This window comes from Nestor notabilis, unplaced genomic scaffold, assembly GCF_000696875.1.
Source record: "Nestor notabilis isolate BGI_N333 unplaced genomic scaffold, ASM69687v1 scaffold8820, whole genome shotgun sequence".
Classification (NCBI taxonomy): Eukaryota; Metazoa; Chordata; class Aves; order Psittaciformes; family Psittacidae; genus Nestor; species Nestor notabilis.
Window position 1 is genome coordinate 1 of NW_009911551.1, and position 18,418 is coordinate 18,418.

Below are 18,418 nucleotides of genomic sequence, written 5' to 3' on the forward strand. Positions count from 1 at the left end.
TAATAAAATAAATTAATATTATTAAATTAATATTAAAATAATAAATAAATTCATTAATAACTTGAAAGCTGGAAAAGTTTGCTATTTTAATTAAACCAGAGGTTTCCTTCATCTGCTGTCTGTCTTTTCTCACTGGAATAATATGAGAAATTGGATGCTAATGGTATGTGGATGAACCTAACCTGTTACAGGGAAAATCTTTCTTCCTGTAGGTATTCTGGTTTGGGGAAAATTTTCCAGAAATAGCCAACCTTGTACCTGTCTCAGGTCTGTCTCCTGCTACTGTCTTGAATAACAGTAAACTAAGAAAAAATACATCATAAAAAAAAAAAAAAAAAAAGGCTCAGACTTACAAAGTTTCCCTTCCTTTTCTTTTCCCCATCCCCAGCAAAGCCAGAAGAGACCAAACCAGTTGAAGCTGTGACAGGGAACGATATCACAGCACCTCCCAACAAAGAGCTTCCTCCCAGCCCTGAGAAGAAGACAAAGGTAGGTGTTGTTTCACATTCAACATCTTTGTTTCCATGGCTTTTATTTTTGCTGGCTTTTCTGCTTCTTAAGCTGTGGCAACACAAGTTCTGTTTTCTGAGCTGCTGTTTGTGAACTATTTTCCTGGAACAAAGGCATCCAGTTATGAAGTTGCAAACAACTCAGCCTGTAGCCAATGTGACGTGAGAGTGGATTTAGTAAATATGTGGTAAGCTTTGTTTAAATTAATGCTTTGGTTGGTATTGGTGGTGTAGAAGTAGTAAACACATATATTAACACTTCTGCTACACTGATATTCTCCTAGTTGTTTACAACATATTTATTTGCATTACAATTAGCATGCAAAGATGCTGCTCAGGATCTGATGTTCTCTTTATTTTAGGGCTGTTTATGAAACATGAGCAATACCTGCTTGCAGCATTCAGCAAAATCTAATTCCAAATTCTTAGAGCGCTGGTAGGGGGAAAGGTTTCTTGGTCCCCTCAAAGGCAGTGGATGTTTGACCACTGGAGTTGATCAGATGAGGATTCAGAGCTTGCAATCCCTGTGTGCATGTAATTGGAAAGCAATGTCCTGTGTATTGCACGTCGGACTAGATGCCAGAACAACTGATTACTAATCCCAGCTTTACCAGTGATTCCTTCTGTTGCTTTAGATGTTGCTGGAATAAATCCTGTTCCCTTTGAATTAAATGGCAAAGCCTCCCTGGGCCCTGAAGACAGCCTCTTCTGCTGCTTCATTTTGGTCTTTGTTATGCTCAGAAAACAGAAAGCTAATTTTTTTTTATTGTTGTTTCATTTAAAAAATCATTTTTATGTTCTTGCAGCTCAATGTTTTGGTTTACAATGCGCTATTTTTTGTTGTATTTTTTGTTTGGTTTTATACTGGATTTTGCTTTTTGATAAAACATAAAGCCTGCCACATCCACGTCATCTACAAAGCCTGCAGCAACGAAAGCCAGGCCCCTGTCCGCTACCAGCCCCAAGCGGCCACCCTCTGCCACGCCTGGCCTAAACAAAAAACCCACGAGCCCTACTGCAGGTCCTACTTCAGCCACTACTACTAAACGCCCAGCCACCAGCACTACACGTCCCTCCACCCTAGCTCCAAAAGAGACTAAACCAAAGGTAAGAAACTACTTACTTTTGTGTGGGAGCTCTGAGAATTTATTTACATGTTAAATTACGAGCTTTCTTACTTAAGAGTCAAAACATAATTGGAGTGCTAATCATTGGAGGATAAGATCAGGAATGTGATTCGCGGTGTTACGAGAGCCTCACAGTTATTAGTATCAGCTTCCTTTAACCCACTTACGGCATCCGGTCCCAGACATTTAATTGAGCTTTAAAGTCCCTTCCAACCCAGTTCACTCTCTGATTCTGTGATTTCTTTCCATTACTAAAAGAGGAGGGTTTTTTAAATACAGATGCACTACAAAGGATAACTCTTAAATCCAGACAAGAGCATGGGAAAACTGAATGGAGAGCTTCGATATTAATATTGAGGGGGGAAAAAATCAGTTTGAACACTTCAGTATTTCCCCCTTATTGTCTCTTTATGATGTCTAGTCATTATAAAAACTGTACAAAGGTAACTGATAATAATACACTTACGTGCTTAGGAAATACAGGAGATTTGTAATTCTCCAATAAGAGCAGATTTGTGGATATTTCCTAGTGTTGCATCTTAAAGCTAATGAAGCTTACTCTTTAACATGAAATGTTAAGAGCAGAAAATTTCCCTTCAGTATTCTCCACATCAACATGTGATTTTATAAAGAAAAAGAATTCAATTTGAAAGGGAATGTTAAAATGTTTCAGAAGCTTTCAGCTGATATTTAAATGCTCTAGCATTTCTGCTAGACATTAAAGCTGAAATAACTGTGTTTGAATGTATTTTAAAACTAAATGAAAATAACAAAAAGGGTATGAAAGCACAGGCATAAATCTGCACTTTTTCTGTGTACCAGTGTCTTTGATTTTGTTTAAGTTTTTGCAGGATTTTGAATCCCTTTTTGATGAAATCAAAATCTCATCTCATTTGTTTCTGTACATTAACTCAGTATTTTAATACTTCAGAGATCAGTCAGTTTACAAACAGGTGACTTACCAGGGACAGACATGAAAGAGTTTTCCAACTGATGAATGAACCACAGACACCTAATTCTTACATTCACAGTGTTTTAGTGAATGCCTCCTTCGCTTAGGAAGCATTTCTACTCATGAAGGAAAGAAATCTCTCTCAAAACTGTTGCTAGTGGACTGATCTTTTCCATTTTGTTCAGAAAACAAAACCTTGTTCACATCTGTAAACGACCTCCAGACGTTAATTCTGAAACTATTGGTGAATTCTAACACTCAGCAGGGTTTGTGCTGTGACCTGTACTGAACATAGTCACTTCTGCATGCCTTAATTATATTCTTTAATCCGCATTATACTGTTCCAGCAGTGCCTAGCTTATGCATTTAAGAATTTAAACCATTTCAATTTACTTCAGGCTTCTTGTTGGCAAACACTTTGAAGAGACTGTCAGTGAAATACTGCCTTTAATGTAGCCTGTTTGTTTTCAGGTTGTAGATGCAAAGACCACAGATAAGCGGACCTCACTTTCAAAGCCTCCAACATCTGCCACTTCTAAAACTACTGTTAGGAGCAGCCCTGTTGCTCCTAAGACAACAGCAGCATCACCAGTTGCTGCAGCTACTGCTGCGAAAAATACTGCTACTTCTCCACCGAAGAGGCCAACATGTAAGTATTGACTTGGTTTTTCTTTGAGAGAGCTTTCTTTCAGCTGCAGGTTTCTGTTTGAGTAGCACCATTGGTTCACTCTATGATGTCTTTCTCATGTATTCCAGTGTTTAGGTCATCCTGTGGCCTCATCAGTTTATTAGAATTAGTCTCCTGATAAACAAGCTTGTGATCTTCAGATTCAAAAGGAGGAAAAAAAAATCTCAACCTTGACATGTAGCTATTTATAAGAAGCCATAGCTGCTGTTAAGCAGTACTTCTGAGAGGTGTAGCCTGGCCTACCTGTCAGTCAGGAGTTGACTTGAAACTCAATGATAGCTGAAACCTCAATCCTTTTAACACAACACAAGATCCTGTGCCAAGGCACAGAGACTGTAGGTCAGATTTCTTTTCTCTTCTGGGCCTCCTTCTCCTAAAACAAATCTGAATGACCTTCAAGGACAACTTGGATCAGCTCTGTGTGATTCAGGGTAAATACAATTACTGAATGTGATTGATTAAAGAAAAAGGATGCTATTACCTCTGAATTTTGCCATAGTAACAGATAGAATAAACACTAAAACCAATTTAAAACTTGGGGAAAGCAAATCTCCAGAAAAGAACTTGAAGTACTCAAACTAGTGCATCTGAAGAACAAATAAGGTTGGACAGAAGTGGAGGTTTTTTACTAGTGCACAAAGAATTTGGAGTGGAAATCACAATCAGCATCATCAGAAAACTGTATCCCACCCCAAAAAAGAGGACTTCCCATGAGTTTAACACAGTCAGTGTGAAACATAAGCAGCATATTAGCATCTTGAAAACATCGTTTTCACTGATTTTAATGGAGCTTGAGAGATTTAACATCAGATTAAAATATAGTTATATATTCTCAAGTCTTTTCCAGTGACTAGACCTCATTGGCAAAATTTGCCAATAAACATGTAAAACTAATAATACGTATTGCTGTTTTGTTCTTTGAGTCCCAAAACATGAATTCATAATCCGTCTTTCCCAAAAGAATACTAATGTTTTAACTATGTTGGAATATATCAGGCTAGATGTACATTCCATACTTTGTGCTCTAGGGGAAGATATAATTAATCAAGTGCAGAGGAAGTGTTGCACCTTCCAAAAGCCATAGAACTTCACTGATCCTGTGGACATCCTTGTAAAATACATTTTTTGTAGTCTTTTATGCAAATCGTAGCCCAGAATGCTTAATATGTTTTAATGAGTTCAGTTAATTTTCCTTCCAAAATTGAGGTGCAAACAAAGAAGCGTTTTCTGATGACATTTGAAAAGAGATGGAAGCAATGATGCAGAGAGGCAGGAAGGGTGTTCCAAGTGGCAAGACGTACAGATGAAGAGGCTTCTGCACCAGCGAGGGTCGTGGGACATTGCCAAAGTACAATGAGAACTGGGTGGGCAAGGGAGAGATGAGGTCAGCTGGAGAAACCCCATCAGGAGCTGAAGCTGCTTTGTCTGGATCTGGAAACACAGAGGAGTCATGAATGGTAAAAGAAGGGAGCCTTATTTCGAACAAGGAGAAAGCAGTGGTGTGACAGAGGGTGAACAGTGTTGGGGTGCCTAAAGGAGAATCATAATGAGCCAAACACAATTCAGTTTAGGTGGAGCATGTGCAACTTCAGTTAGATGCATAGATAGAGGTGGTGGAGACCTGGATCTCTTCAGAGCGCAGTTCAGTTTCTCATGACACTGCATTAGGCCAGATTATATGTTTCTAGATAAAGATGGGATCTCAGAAGGCCATCTGCTCTTTTCACGTGTCAAGAGATAAGCACTTCCTCATGGTGTGCTCAAGTGTTTAGTCATTCTCACTATTTAAAAATACGTGTATAGTAGCTTATTTTGAAATGATATGGTTTCACTTTTTCAGGTATTAAATGTCAGTCATTCTCTAATAAATTACTGTCATGGGCTATGTAGGGCTTGCTTTTTATTATTTAATTAAAAATATTTATTTCTTTCTAGTTCCCCCCTTTTCTTGTGAAAATTACTTTTATGTTTGTACGGGACCAGCTCTTTGTCTTCCAGATCAGAAGAAGATCAAAGTGTTTAACCATTTTCCCAGTAGCTTTATCATTCTCCAGGTTTTCAACCTCACATGCTAATAACACAGACAAAAATGTTCCAGCATTTGGCTCCCCACTGACACAGTAGCAATAACATCTCTATATTAAAGTAACATATTAGTCCTCCTGCCTTTACGTAAAACAAAGTCTGTTCTGTCTGTACAGTTTTCCCAATTAAAATTGTGGTCTCAAGGAATGAAATTAGGTTGATTTGAGAGGACCTTTTTTGAAGTGTTCAGTATTAATTATATAGCTATCCTTCAGGCCTTATTAAATTATCCAAATGTGTTTCATCTCATTAGCTAGTATCTTATCTGTGGTGTTTAATTGAATGCTTTTAGCAAAATCAGAATGGAGTGATCCAGACTAACTTGGCCTGTAGTTATCTGCCTGTTTCGCTTACTCTATTCTGTATTGGTATTCCATAAAGTACCCTGATAGCTACTTGGATTTATCTAAAAATCTAAGACTGTTAATGAAAATTAAATATTAGAAGACAGAGGGTTTCATAATTTGTAACTCAGATTTTTCCATTTATTGTTTGCTTTTAATGTTGCATTTCTTTGGCTATTGAAATGAAACAGATTTTAGCTAGGGTTGTTCATCACTAATAGTAAAAAGCTACAACTTAATTGTCAAAGAACTTAAAATAAGGTTCTGGTTATATTTTTCAGTATGTAGTTTTTGTCTTGATCAATGCTGTGTGTGGTTTTCTTCTGCTCTGAGAAATATAGATGTGCTCCTGGTTTAGACTGTCCTCTACCTATGTGGAATATAATCAGGTCATGATCATTACAGTTTGCCCAAAGGCATAGTTCAGTTTAGTGATTGATTTTTGGTCTTATACAATTATAATAGGAACCAAAATATGTGCAGTAACTTCTGTGCAAGAAAATTGGCATGGGTTAGAACTGATGTAGCAATGAGACTAAGGTTATAGAAGGACAACAGGGGTTTTGCTTTTGCTATTTGGTAAAGAAAGGAGCTGCGTTTTGGGGGTTGGTTTGTTTGGTGGGTTTTTTTTGGTGGGTTGTTCTTGGGGATTTTTGGGGTTTTTTTTTGGGGGGGAGGGGTGTTTGTTGGTTTTGGTTTTTTTTAAGAATGTGCGGTGAGATTAAAGTAATCTTAGTGTCTGTTTCAGCAAGTTATTCTAAGAAATTATTTTTAAAGAAATTATTTTATTTTTATTATTTAAAAAATCCCCTTTGATTGTTTGGCTGGGCAGGGTGCCGGTTCTTGGGGATTTTTGGGGTTTTTTTTTGGGGGGGAGGGGTGTTTGTTGGTTTTGGTTTTTTTTAAGAATGTGCGGTGAGATTAAAGTAATCTTAGTGTCTGTTTCAGCAAGTTATTCTAAGAAATTATTTTTAAAGAAATTATTTTATTTTTATTATTTAAAAAATCCCCTTTGATTGTTTGGCTGGGCAGGGTGCCGGGCCATCTTCCAAACTGGGATTCTAGGATTCTGTGAAATGTAAACCATACCCCAGGTGTTTGGCATAATTGAGTGATAATTCTTTAGATAAATTGATCTTTTTACTGGAAAGCATGAGTGGGATTTGCAATTACAAGGAGGACCTCAGACAGGTGTTTGAAGAGAGTAGTTAATTCTTTCTTTCAAGCATCATGTTTGAAATGGGGCTTGTGAGTAGAGAGGACCACTGGTCTGTGAGGAGCTGCAGAGAGCCCCTGACCTCAGGGGAAGCTGTGTGACCCCAGGCTTGTCATCTGTGCAGACTGGCTTCTGCTCTGAAATACTGACCAGCGTGTTTTGTGTTGGGCAGCCATCAAGACTGATGCAAAGCCTGCAGATGCCAAGAAGACCACCGCAAAGTCACCATCAGGTAACTGTTCAGTTTCCATCTAAATCAGATTCTCCCGTTAAGGGCTCTGTTGATTAAGCAGGCCACTGTACATCTTTAGGACTCTGAGGAAGTTTGTATACCTTTGACCCATCTCTTTCCCCCTTCCCTCCAACTGTGGCTGTGATCATTGCAGCAGACTTGAGCCGCCCTAAGAGTGCTACTGGAAATGCAGTAAAAAGCAGCGCCACCACTCCTACCACCTCCTCCAGCGCACCTGCTTTACCCGGAGTAGCCACCAGTCGTCCCAAACCCAAGCCTGCTGCAACCAAACCCACCACAACCTCTGCCACAACAGCAGATGCTAAAAAACCAGCTGCTAAGGTTCCAGCTAAACCCAGCATCGTTTCCAAGCCACCTCGCCCAGCCAGCAGTGCTTCTGCTCCAGATCTGAAAAATGTACGTTCCAAAATTGGATCAACAGATAATATTAAACATCAGCCTGGTGGAGGAAAGGTATGTTTCTTCAAACTTGGTAACAACCTGTGTGTTGGAACAGTAGCTCTTAAGCATTAGGGGTGCTCTTTGCTAATTTTGGTGGCTGTATCCTCACTACTCTTCTCATTTATGCTCTGCAGAGCTCTTTCTTGGGTTCTTGGTTTATGCACAAGGCATTAACAAACAGTGATAGTAGCGTACAGAAGGAATCCGCCTTAATTAAGAGCTTCATGGTGTTTACTGGCATATGTACAGGAATTCAAAATTCTGTAGTTCTGTTTTTCTGTTGTACTTCCTGACATAGGAACTGGTTGGTATTGACAGCTCAAAATCTTGTCTATATTCCAAAACCTTGCCTTTGAATAGAGGGATTGAATCTGCTGAATGGTACGGGAGGTGGATTAATGCACTACAATGCAGGAAATCTGGATTCACGAGCAAGTTCTACAGCACCTTTTCCAGGTCTAGGAGCAGGGGAGCTGTTCCACTTGTCAGGCCTAAAGCTGAAATTAAATGGGTCTCTATGTGTGGCTTTTTGGATAACCTCTGGTGGCTGCAGGAAAAGAAGAGAGTGGTGTTGAATGAGCTGTAGGGAGAAGCATGTACATAGATAGAACTTGAGGCTCTCAATCAGTAATGGTCTTAAATTACACTTTCACTGTGAATGTCTACCATGTAAGTGGTAAAGGTTTAGGGATATACCGGTACTGCTTCTCTGAGGGTTTAAATAGTTTTGTAGATATGCATAATCATAAAACCTTTATTGGATATTGTATAACAGATACACCCATTTTTGCCTGACTAAATGTGTTAGCAGCTTGCCTGTAGTCAGGGGGCTTTACTTTCCACAAAGTGGAATAGATTTGCCCACTTATCTCTGCTGCAGGTCTGTGATAATGAATAACTTCAGTCTCATGCCAAGAGAGCATGGCTCATGCTGGGAGCCTTAATCTCCTCTCACGCACATTAAAGTCAAGGGCATCCGTGGGCTGTGGTGGTGTGTGTCACAGACAGCATCAATATAGCATAGATTTATTCTTTGGAGTTAAAGAGAATCATAGTACAGTTCTCAGAGCTTAGGCATCTAGACAGAAACTTCCACTCTTCAAAATGGAGTTTCTGGAAATGACAAACAATGTTTGCTGAAAAGCAGGAGGGAGACCCTTTCCTGTACTGTGTAGTGTAGCTTGAAAGCAAACAGAAGTTCAGAAAGCCTTCTGCCATCTGCTCAAAAAGAATAGAGAAGGTTGTTCTCTTGTTTTAAACTGTGTCAGTGACTGAGGATTGCAGAGCTGCTTAGCTTACAGGGTTATTGTGGCAGTTTAAGGGAATTTATTTTTACATTAAATTGTAGTACACTTTATTTTCTACTTGTTTTCATGGAATTGTTAAATCCTAACAATTGCACTTTAAAGAAAATGGTCCTTTTTGTAGTCTTATTTATGCTGAGATGTTTTTAGAAGGTGGAAATGTCATAGAAGTGCTGGAGGGTTTTTTGTTTCCTGTTCTATTGCTGGTAGGCTAGTGAAATTACAGGATTTATGCCGAGCCCACAAAAAATGCAGGTTCTGCTGCACCTATATGGATCTATATGAGCAGAAGAATGGATATTCTTAAGTAGTTGTTGAATTTTTCTAAACCCTCTAAGTTTTCAATTTTCTGCTTAGCTGGATTAGTAGGTCCACTGGCATTTGATTAGTTAAAAACTATATCAGAAATTGATCTCAAAGACTGAGTCAAATCAGTGTGGGGGTGTGAAATCAGAAGAGGAAGGGCAGTATATCTGTATCCAGCTGACCTCTCAGACCTCAAAGGCAAAAGAACATCAGCCAGTGGTGTGCGTTTGCCTCTGAGATCTGTACAACGTCCTCCCTATGAAGGAGGTTGTCCTGCGCTGCCGTTGGGTTACTAAAAGATTTGGTTTAATTTTTTGGCAGAATATAATGGACTGGGGTCACTTGGAGACTTGCCAGTGTGACCGTTGGGGAAATGAGATGCCAAGGAAGGACATCTAGAGACTTTTTGAGAAATTGAGAACTTAATTATTGCTTTGTGACCCCACGGTACCTCTCTCATCCTTTTGTCTGAGTGATGTTGCTTCCCTTCCACGCCTTTAGTTTTATTGTTCCTGGGCACAGGCTTATACTTTGCCTGAGACTTACAGCATGTAAGTAGTTTTCCTGGGTCATCTGCTCCACTAGGTTTATCTGGGTAGCTTGTGTTGCCGTACTCTCCTGCCCACAGTTTTGCTTTTGCTGGTTGAAATCATCCATTTGTCTCCATCTAGGGGAAAATAGAGAAAAGGCCAGAATCAGCCGCTGCTGCACGCAAGTCTGAACCCAATGTGGTCTCTAAAATGGCTACTACTAAAACAACCGTATCAAAAGAGGGTACCCCAAAACAGCCCAATGGGAAAGTGAGTTTATTTCAGACTTTTCTCTGTGGGAGATGAAGGACAACATTTCCATATTGAGTCACTTTCCCTTCTCTTCAACTCTTCTGCTTTCTCCTGTCAGTGTCACTGTTCCTTGCACAGACACTCTTCCGTTTTTTTTCTTGTAAATCCTACAATGTTCTCAGTTAAACACATTCAGAGATCGCTGTCAGAGGTATCTTTTCCATGCCTGCTGTAAGTGTAAATGTTTTCAGAGCAGCATCCTCCATTCTCACATTTAGGCAGATAGAAAGGCTTAACTTTCATAGAATCATAGAATCAGAGTGGTTTGGGTTGAAAGGGACATTAAAGCCCATCCAGTTCCAACCCCCCTGCCATAGGCAGGGACACCTTCCACTAGACCAGGTTGCTCCAAGCCCCTGTGTCCAGCCTGGCCTTGAATACTGCCAGGGATGGGGCAGCCACAGCTTCTCTGGGCAACCTGTGCCAGCGCCTCAGCACTCTCACAGGGAAGAATTTTGAGTCAGAGGTTTCCCTTACAGCCAGTTCTTCATACACAGCACTAGTTTGTAACTAGGGAGAGCGAGCTTTAGTTCAACACTGGCTGTTCTAAGACTGCAGACTCTTAAGGGCTTAGTATTTTTCCTGCAATATTCCCAACCCAGTTGTATCAACACTCCTTAACTCCATGCGTTAGGCGGTCACCATTTGATGGGTTACTCTGAAGCTGGTGTGACATGGTATTTCAGCACGAGAGAATGGGGAATGAGGAGGGAGTGCCTGCAGTGCTTGTTTAATTCAGATATTGTCAGGCAGAACCTGTTAATGAACGGATGGGACGTGTACCTCTAGAGAAGACAGGAAACCACTCTCTGCTTCCACAGCATGAGTACATTTTCAGAGCTGCTGTTGCACTGAATCCAGTCTTTCTGAACTGGCTAAGGAGCTTTTGGAAGCCTGCTGAAGTGAGAATGTTCTGGTGGTTCCTTTTGTGCTTCAAATTTATCACCTCTTTTTAGAAGTAGGATATAGCTTCTGCCACGTTCTGTGCTGTGTTAAATAATGCCCAGACTAAACACATGTCATAACTAACCTTTGTAAACATGGGCCTCAGTTACTACCTTTGTGACTATAAGCTCACTTAGCATACTGCTTTTGTACTTTGAAAAGGTCCGAGTCATTTTGGTTTAAAGGAGAAACAATTAGTGTAATACTTGTTTGATAAAATTTAAGTGAAAGTTTTACAACCTTCATCAGAAAAACAGTTTCTCATCTACTGCCCAGAGGGTTTGAAAGACATTACCCAAGACTGGAGCCAATCCAGACAAGTGAAAGTAAAGTGCAGACTCAGCGCAGTTCATAGTGTTGTTGGAGATGGAGCCGTGGAGGAAGGAGGCAGCTGAGCTGGCTCTCCCTCCTCTGGGAAAGTTCTCACCAGATAGCTCCTGGGAAGCTCTGTGGGGGACAGAGACAACCCCAGCCCTTCTGGCAGACAGGCTCCTACCTGGAGATGCTAACCCATAGGGTATATGTAGAAGTGGTCTTCACAGTAGCGCTTACGCTCTCGCACTAACACTGTCTGTTCAGCCTCTTGTTTTGTTCACTTTTATTTCCTCACTCTCCTCAGTTGCTTTCACACCTAATACTAAAGTTGGATAGAGTTTAGCACAACTCTTTGTTTATCCACCATGTTAGAGCATCCACTCCAGCTTGCCATACGACAACTTTAACCAGTCCTCTTCCCTTGTGTTGTTTTCCATTCTGTAACATTCCAGGTCCAGATAGTCTCCAAAAAAGCGAACTACAGCCATGTTCAGTCCAAGTGTGGTTCCAAGGACAATATTAAGCATGTCCCTGGAGGTGGGAATGTAAGTATGGGCTCTGGGCAAGCTGTCTTTCTACTAACTCCTCTTGTACTGTGTTTTTATATGTCAGCCTTGAGAGCACTCTTGTTTCAGGCAGAAAGGGGTAGCAGAGTTTCAGGGCTTCTGGAAATAATGTAGGCTGGAGAATTCTTTATTATTTTTTCACGGTGGGATGCTAGGTTGAATGTGTGTGTTTTGTTTCATAGTGCTACACGTACACCTGGCCTATTTCTCACATGTTTTACATGGTGTTCTCACCAAATGTAGGATGTACACATCACTGACCGCAGGAGTTAGCTTGCTGTGGATTCCCTCTGCAGTCAATGGAGGCACCTCATCAGTCCTCTGACCTGTTTCAGATGTCTGTTTTTTTCAGATGAAATCCATCGTGGCCTAGAAGTGCCTGTTACTCTTCACTGGCTAGCAGAACCCAAATCGGATTAATTTCACTTTGTGTTTCACAAGAAGGGACACTTTGAGGAAAAAAGGAGGTGAAGACTCAGGGATTTAATCTTTGAGCTTCAATTAACTTCTAAATCTAAAGGCTACTGTATCTCTGGCAGCAGGGTTGTGCTTATTAAAATAGAAGGCCAGTGTTGTAATGTCTCTGTACTTGGTTGGGAGTATTATATTTTGAAAGTGTCTAGCAAAACCAACTGGGTCAAATATGTAGATACTACAGCTTTTGAAAATGTAACATAGTTTGACAGGCTCATTTCCTTGTGGACAAATCTGTACTACCTTAACAGATCTATGCTAGGCTGTTTGTACTGGGTGTAGTCTGCAGAAATACAAAGATTGGATGGTTTCAAGAAGATTCTGAAGAACTTTAGCCCAAGGAAGCTTCTTCCAGTGATGTTTAAATATGCCAAGTTCCTGTGGAGTGAGGTTCAGCTATCACGTCTCATAGAATCATGAAAATCAAAGATCACCTGGTCCAGTCTTTCTAGGTAAAGCATGGCCCAGACTAAATGGCCCAGCAACCCTGTCCAGACAAATCTTAAGTGTCCAACAATGAGGAATCCACCACTTCCCTGGGCAGATTATTCCAACTGATTGTCCTCATTGTGAAACATTTTCCTCTGGTGTCTGGTAGCAATCTCCCTGGGGGTAACTTGTGCCCATCACTCCTCCTCTTTTCCATGTAACTCCTTGTAAAAAGGGAGTTTTACTCCTTGTAAAAAGTGAGTGTTTGGCATCTTTGTAGCTACCCTTTAAATACTGGAACATGGTGATAATGTCTCCTCTGAGCCTTCTTTTCTGTAGGTTGAAAAAGCCGAGCTCTCAGCCTTTGCTCACAGTTTCCTAGTCCTTGGATTTTTGTGGCTCTTCTCTGGGCACTCTCCAGCCTGTCCACATCTTTGTTGTATAGCAGGGACGAAAACTGAACTCAGTATTACAGGTGTGGCTTTCTCTGTGCCTAATGCCTGAGAGCCAGCATCAATGAAACTGCCTTCAAATACTCAATTTCTGGGGCCAGGCACTGTTGTGAATTAGTCACTGTGTTCTGTTTGATGTCAGGTTCAGTAGATACAAAAGCTATGAAGGACCTGCCTGTGGTGCAGACTGACGTGGCTACTTGCCCTGGGAAATATCTGTGCATTTATCTAGCTGGCTGAACCTTTACTCTTATATGACCAAGTCTTCCTTAAATCTTTGCAAGAGGCAACCTGGGTTCTTGCCAAACTTGTTCCCTGCAGGCTGGTTGCCCAGGTGGTAAGAGACAGATGTTGAAGTCACACATGAAGTGTTCATTTAACTAATCTTAACTTCCCTTTGAGAGTTGCTGAGCATGTGTCCCTGCTGCCCTCCTTCCCTTCCAGTTTGTGGATTCTCACCAGTGGTGGGATTTGACATTCTTATTTGGCATTTCCATGACTTACTTACCCAACACTTAGAGGAGCACATACACATGTGTATGGAGCTTCCCATAGAAATGCTCATGCAGGAGATTTCTCTGTGCCATAGAAAGATAAACTGATGTTGAGACCATCACATCAATCAGGTGTCCTCATAATATTTTTTTAGCTATGCGTCTTTCTGTTCCTGTGGCAGATTTCATCTGGGCTTGTCACCCAGGTTTGGAACAGACTGTACATAATACATGGTTTGTGGTAGAAGCTGCTTTCGCTTTACTGTTAAAGAGCAGCTGTTGTAACCTTGCTGCTCATGCACTCGAAGGAGCTGTATTTTACAAGCCACTTTAATTTTGCCACTCTTACCTTGTATAGCCTTTTAGTGTACAACAACTCTAACGCATATTTTTTCTTTTCTTTTTTTTTTTTTTTTAAAGTCCAACCGAGATGTGATTTCAATGTGGGGATGTTCTTCTTGCTTGATTAACTACACTTGTGAACTATTCTTTCTTCCAATGAATCACCAAACCTGTCCTTTCCTCTTTACTGTCCTGCCCTGGGAACATTCCCAACTCTAGGGGACAAGTGTGTGCCTGCTTTCATTTTCTCTTATTCCACACCCTCCTTTTACCACTATAGTTTTTCTCCTTGCTCAACTACTTAAGCTTTTTGCTTTGAGAATAAAGTGCTTATTATTTCCTACTTCCAAATGCCCCCAAAGCAGCTTCAGACAGTTCTCAGCCTTCCAACACCCCCAAACCCAGCACAGGTAGTACCAGTGTGAGTAGACAAGACACAGTGACCAGTCTGGCTTACTATAAAAGCATTTTCATTTATTCATTTTTTATATCTGCTTGCTCCCTTTGGGGCACCATAATATTAGTGCCTTCTTTCAGGATGTTTTCTTGTTCAAATAATTACAATGATCACTTCTGATAGGAGACTTCCTAGTGTTTAATTCGTGAAACCCACTGCTGATGGGAATGTCTGGAAAATCCATTGTTCTAGTCTGTGGCTTCAGTTAAAGCTTTTAGGAATCCTGTGGACAAGAGGTGTGGTTAGTAGCAAATCATGATTCAGGTTCAGGGTTGCTCTGGTAGAAGTGATGGACGTCCTACCAAAGTAAAGTGGTCCTAGGTGGTACATTCTGTTTGGGTACCCATTTTGCCTGATATCCACAGAGGTAATTTCTTCTTCCCTCCAAGATACCCAAAAAGACATGTTCAAAAGCAGTAGATACTGTTCCTACTCACATTATATTTGCCAGAAATCTTGACATATAGTTAGGTTTCCTGGGTAAAAGCTTCTGTTATGTTTTAGTATTTCCCCCCCTCTTTTTAAAGAAAGCAACAGTAAAGAGGTAGATTTTACAAAGCACAGGTAATGTACATGTTGTTGAAGATTTGGAACGTACATATGTTTCTCTGCCCTCTGGCTTGACCTGCTTAGATGGGTTGGGAAATGATCAGAGACAGAAAATCTAGAGAGACATGAGGATCACGCTTCCCATCTGAGCCTCTGTATCAAGCTTTCAGACCTAAAGTTTATTTCTGGCACAAGAGTCTTGAGTATTTGGGTCTACAAATGCAAGCCCAAGCTTTTAAACCCAAAACAACTAATGTTAGCAGTTTTACAAGAAATACACTTGCATTTAGATACAATTGTTTGAATCTCCAGGTGAAATCATCTTGCAGAGAAAATGGGAAGTTTGAGGAGTCGTAAGTGGGTATGTCTACCCTAGCTGATAGCAAACGTTACTTTAAAATGCACTCTCTGAAATAAATTTAGTTTTATTCCAGTTCCAAGTAAACAAGTACTTATTATAAAAGCTATAGTAACTTTACTAGCAGCCCCCAAGAAAACCAAATTTTGTAGCTGTGATCTCACCTTTTTGGAGTGTCTGGTGTCACTGAGTCAGGGTACATGAAGATGGAACAGCAGGAGGCTGAACTGTGCTGTTCTAATTCTGAGCAAACAAGACACCAGGGCTTTGACTCATCCCTCTTCATAATTAGTCGGAGGATTCATGCTTCCTGTGAAAGACGTATTGCAAATTATCATGGTAATTCTCAGTAAGATTTTCGAGTAGTGGGTAAGTGTATGAATTCTTGTTCCATTCAGAAAGAAAGATTTTCATTTTCTCTGCAAGATGATTTATAGCAGAACTTTCTGTGCACTTAGGTGCCAGCTGGTGGTTCCTGACACCACTGAGAGAGATGAACCTCTTAACATTACTTCCAAACCCCTCCAGTTTTCCCATGGAGTTATAATGTCCACTAGGTAGACCAGATGACCAGAAGTTCTTTCTGGTATAATTATCCTATGTTTGTGTGAAATGAAAGATCTCCAAGTTGTTAGACAAGAAGTTCACTCTGGAATAGAGGAATTTTTCATCTACCTGGAGCTGCAGGAGGAATTTTAAAGCTGTCAGAAATGTGGCTCTGTACAACATATGTGGTCCAGGTGTCAGAGATGAAATATTTTTTGAGCAAAAAAGTCATCCAACCTGTGACATTTTGACTTCAACCTGGTCCTGCCACAGAGAAGACACCTCTCCCCAAATTCAAACCAATGTCCACAGACATCATGCTAGAATATTTGGCTCATTGACTTTGGCAGAAGGTCATTTACTGAGTCATGAGTCTCACAATTTCATGACTGCATCACTCTGTGTTGGTTTGGTTTTTTTTGTTGAAGGCTTTATGTGCCGGTATCAAGTCACTGGTAGAATGAGGTTAAAGGAAATAATACCAGGGAATAGCTTCCCCACTCCTGGTGTTTTGTCTTTGAGAAAGAGAGCTTCTTTGAGTGGCTTGTTCCATTTGGGCATGATGCTTCTTCCTGGGTCCTGTTCTCAGCAGGGAGGAAAGGCCACTGTGAGGAGGCTGCAAACAGCCTGACAATGGGATATGGGTCATCTGCACGTTGAAGATGGTAGAGAGAAAAAGTTGGAACTGGTGGCATGTCTCTGGCCCTATAGCAAGAGCGTGGCTGAGTAAACTGGAAAATGACATCTGTCCTGGTGACTGAACCCAGGCAATGGCCTGTGTCTTCAGAAGCAGAGCCAGCGCTGGGAAGAAACAGTCTGGGGGACATGACAATGGGATTGGCTTTTTTGGTCCCTCTCCCAAGTGCTTCTGTATTCCATCAATGTGCCATGAACACCGGGCTCCCATTTCTAGTTACTGTCCATCTGTGAGTTTTATCTGGTCTTAATTTCTGGTAGCTCACATTAATCACTTCTGGCTGGTGTAGGCCTTTAAATAATGCTAAAGCTGACCGTAGTGTTTGGCACACAGGGGCTGGGAAGCCAATAATTCAGTAGAAAGGGGGTACAGGTTCACTAAGTGTGACCTGGTGTTTGAGATGGCCCTTTGGCTTCCACATTCCTAGGAAATGCTTCTCTGTGTTGAGTTGTTTCCTTTTGTTTTCTCTTTAGGTGCAGATCCAGAACAAGAAAGTTGACCTTTCCAAAGTGTCCTCAAAGTGTGGTTCTAAAGCAAATATCAAGCATAAGCCAGGTAGAAATTTTACCATTTCTTCACAATTTGTCTGCAGACATCACATGTCACTTAAATATAGTCCTGGATTACAACTGAAATAGTTTAAGGGGGTTGCTTTCAGGCAGTATTTCTAGAAGTCTAGCTGCTTTAGTAAGTCCTGGTGGTATCATGAGTGGAGAATGTCCAGAATCTTCATCCATGCTTATAGAGGGTTTGGGGGCTCTCTGATCATAGGTGTGCTATGGAAGGATAAAATAACTCCCCTCCAGTTCTACAAAGCAGATACCAGGGTCTTTTTACCCTTCAGTTCAGTAGCAGTTCCTGTCTTACATAAAACACTTTGGGCTCTTTCATGATGTACTATGGGATGAGAGTGCAGGAATTATTTCCTCCCTACTGGGAACACAGCAATTACTCTGTGAATTCCTGTGAATCTCAGGTCTCTTAACCACACGATGACGAGCCCACCCTTCAGTGGAGCACAGTATCAAGTTCAAGGTACTGTGCCTATAGGCAGATTGTTTGAACCATACCTGTGTAGCATCCTGAAGTATGATCAGTTCACTGACTTCTGCTGGTTTATCTGTATCTGAGGACAGTTACCGGCACAGGAGAACTCCTGGCAAACACCCATGCATGAGAGACAAAAGTGCACTGGCCAGCGCTGGAAACAAATGCTACAAGCTTGTCCTTGTCTGCTTCTAGGAGTTTCCTGCACCCCATCTGCCAGCCTGTTAGGTTGAAAGCAGCTCAACCTTACACATTGAGCACCACGGTTCACTGCCTCCAAACGTGCTCCAGCTTTGAGAACGTGGTGCCACAAACAGAATGACCTCTGTTTATTCAAGGCTTTGTAATAACAAGCTCTGCACAACAATAACAGCTCTTGTCCAGAGCTGATTAAAGCAGAATAATCCACCCATCTGCTGTCAGATGTTTTAACTGATTTTGTTAGACCAAATCAGTTAGCTTCTATCGTTGGCCATGACAAGCTTCCAAAGTGCTGAGGACTGAGTATTTAATGATGTTACTGGGAAGCAGAGTTGTGCTTAGCAATACTTAGTGTTTTTTGAGAAATCTGCTGCAATATGCACTGCTCTTACTTGTTCATGGGAACTGCAGTATTCTAAATCTGGAAGACTCTTGCTGGAAATCTACAGGTGTTTTTCTGACCTTCATGTTCTGCTGAA

The 18,418-nt window shown here is 41.0% G+C and overlaps 1 protein-coding gene across 1 annotated transcript in view; it reads left to right on the plus strand.

Moving 5' to 3' along the window:
* Positions 1-388: 388 nt before the first annotated feature.
* The window catches only part of LOC104406397 (microtubule-associated protein 4-like), a gene marked incomplete at its 5' end in the record, with an annotated part of 21,886 nt that continues 3,856 nt past the window's right edge, over positions 389-18,418 (plus strand). Inside the window, 8 exons of the mRNA XM_010015364.1 lie at positions 389-489; positions 1,404-1,616; positions 3,060-3,237; positions 7,094-7,153; positions 7,308-7,627; positions 9,897-10,025; positions 11,780-11,872; positions 17,165-17,246. Of these exons, the coding sequence (XP_010013666.1) occupies positions 389-489; positions 1,404-1,616; positions 3,060-3,237; positions 7,094-7,153; positions 7,308-7,627; positions 9,897-10,025; positions 11,780-11,872; positions 17,165-17,246 (1,176 nt within the window). The remainder of the gene's footprint in view (positions 490-1,403; positions 1,617-3,059; positions 3,238-7,093; positions 7,154-7,307; positions 7,628-9,896; positions 10,026-11,779; positions 11,873-17,164; positions 17,247-18,418) is intronic.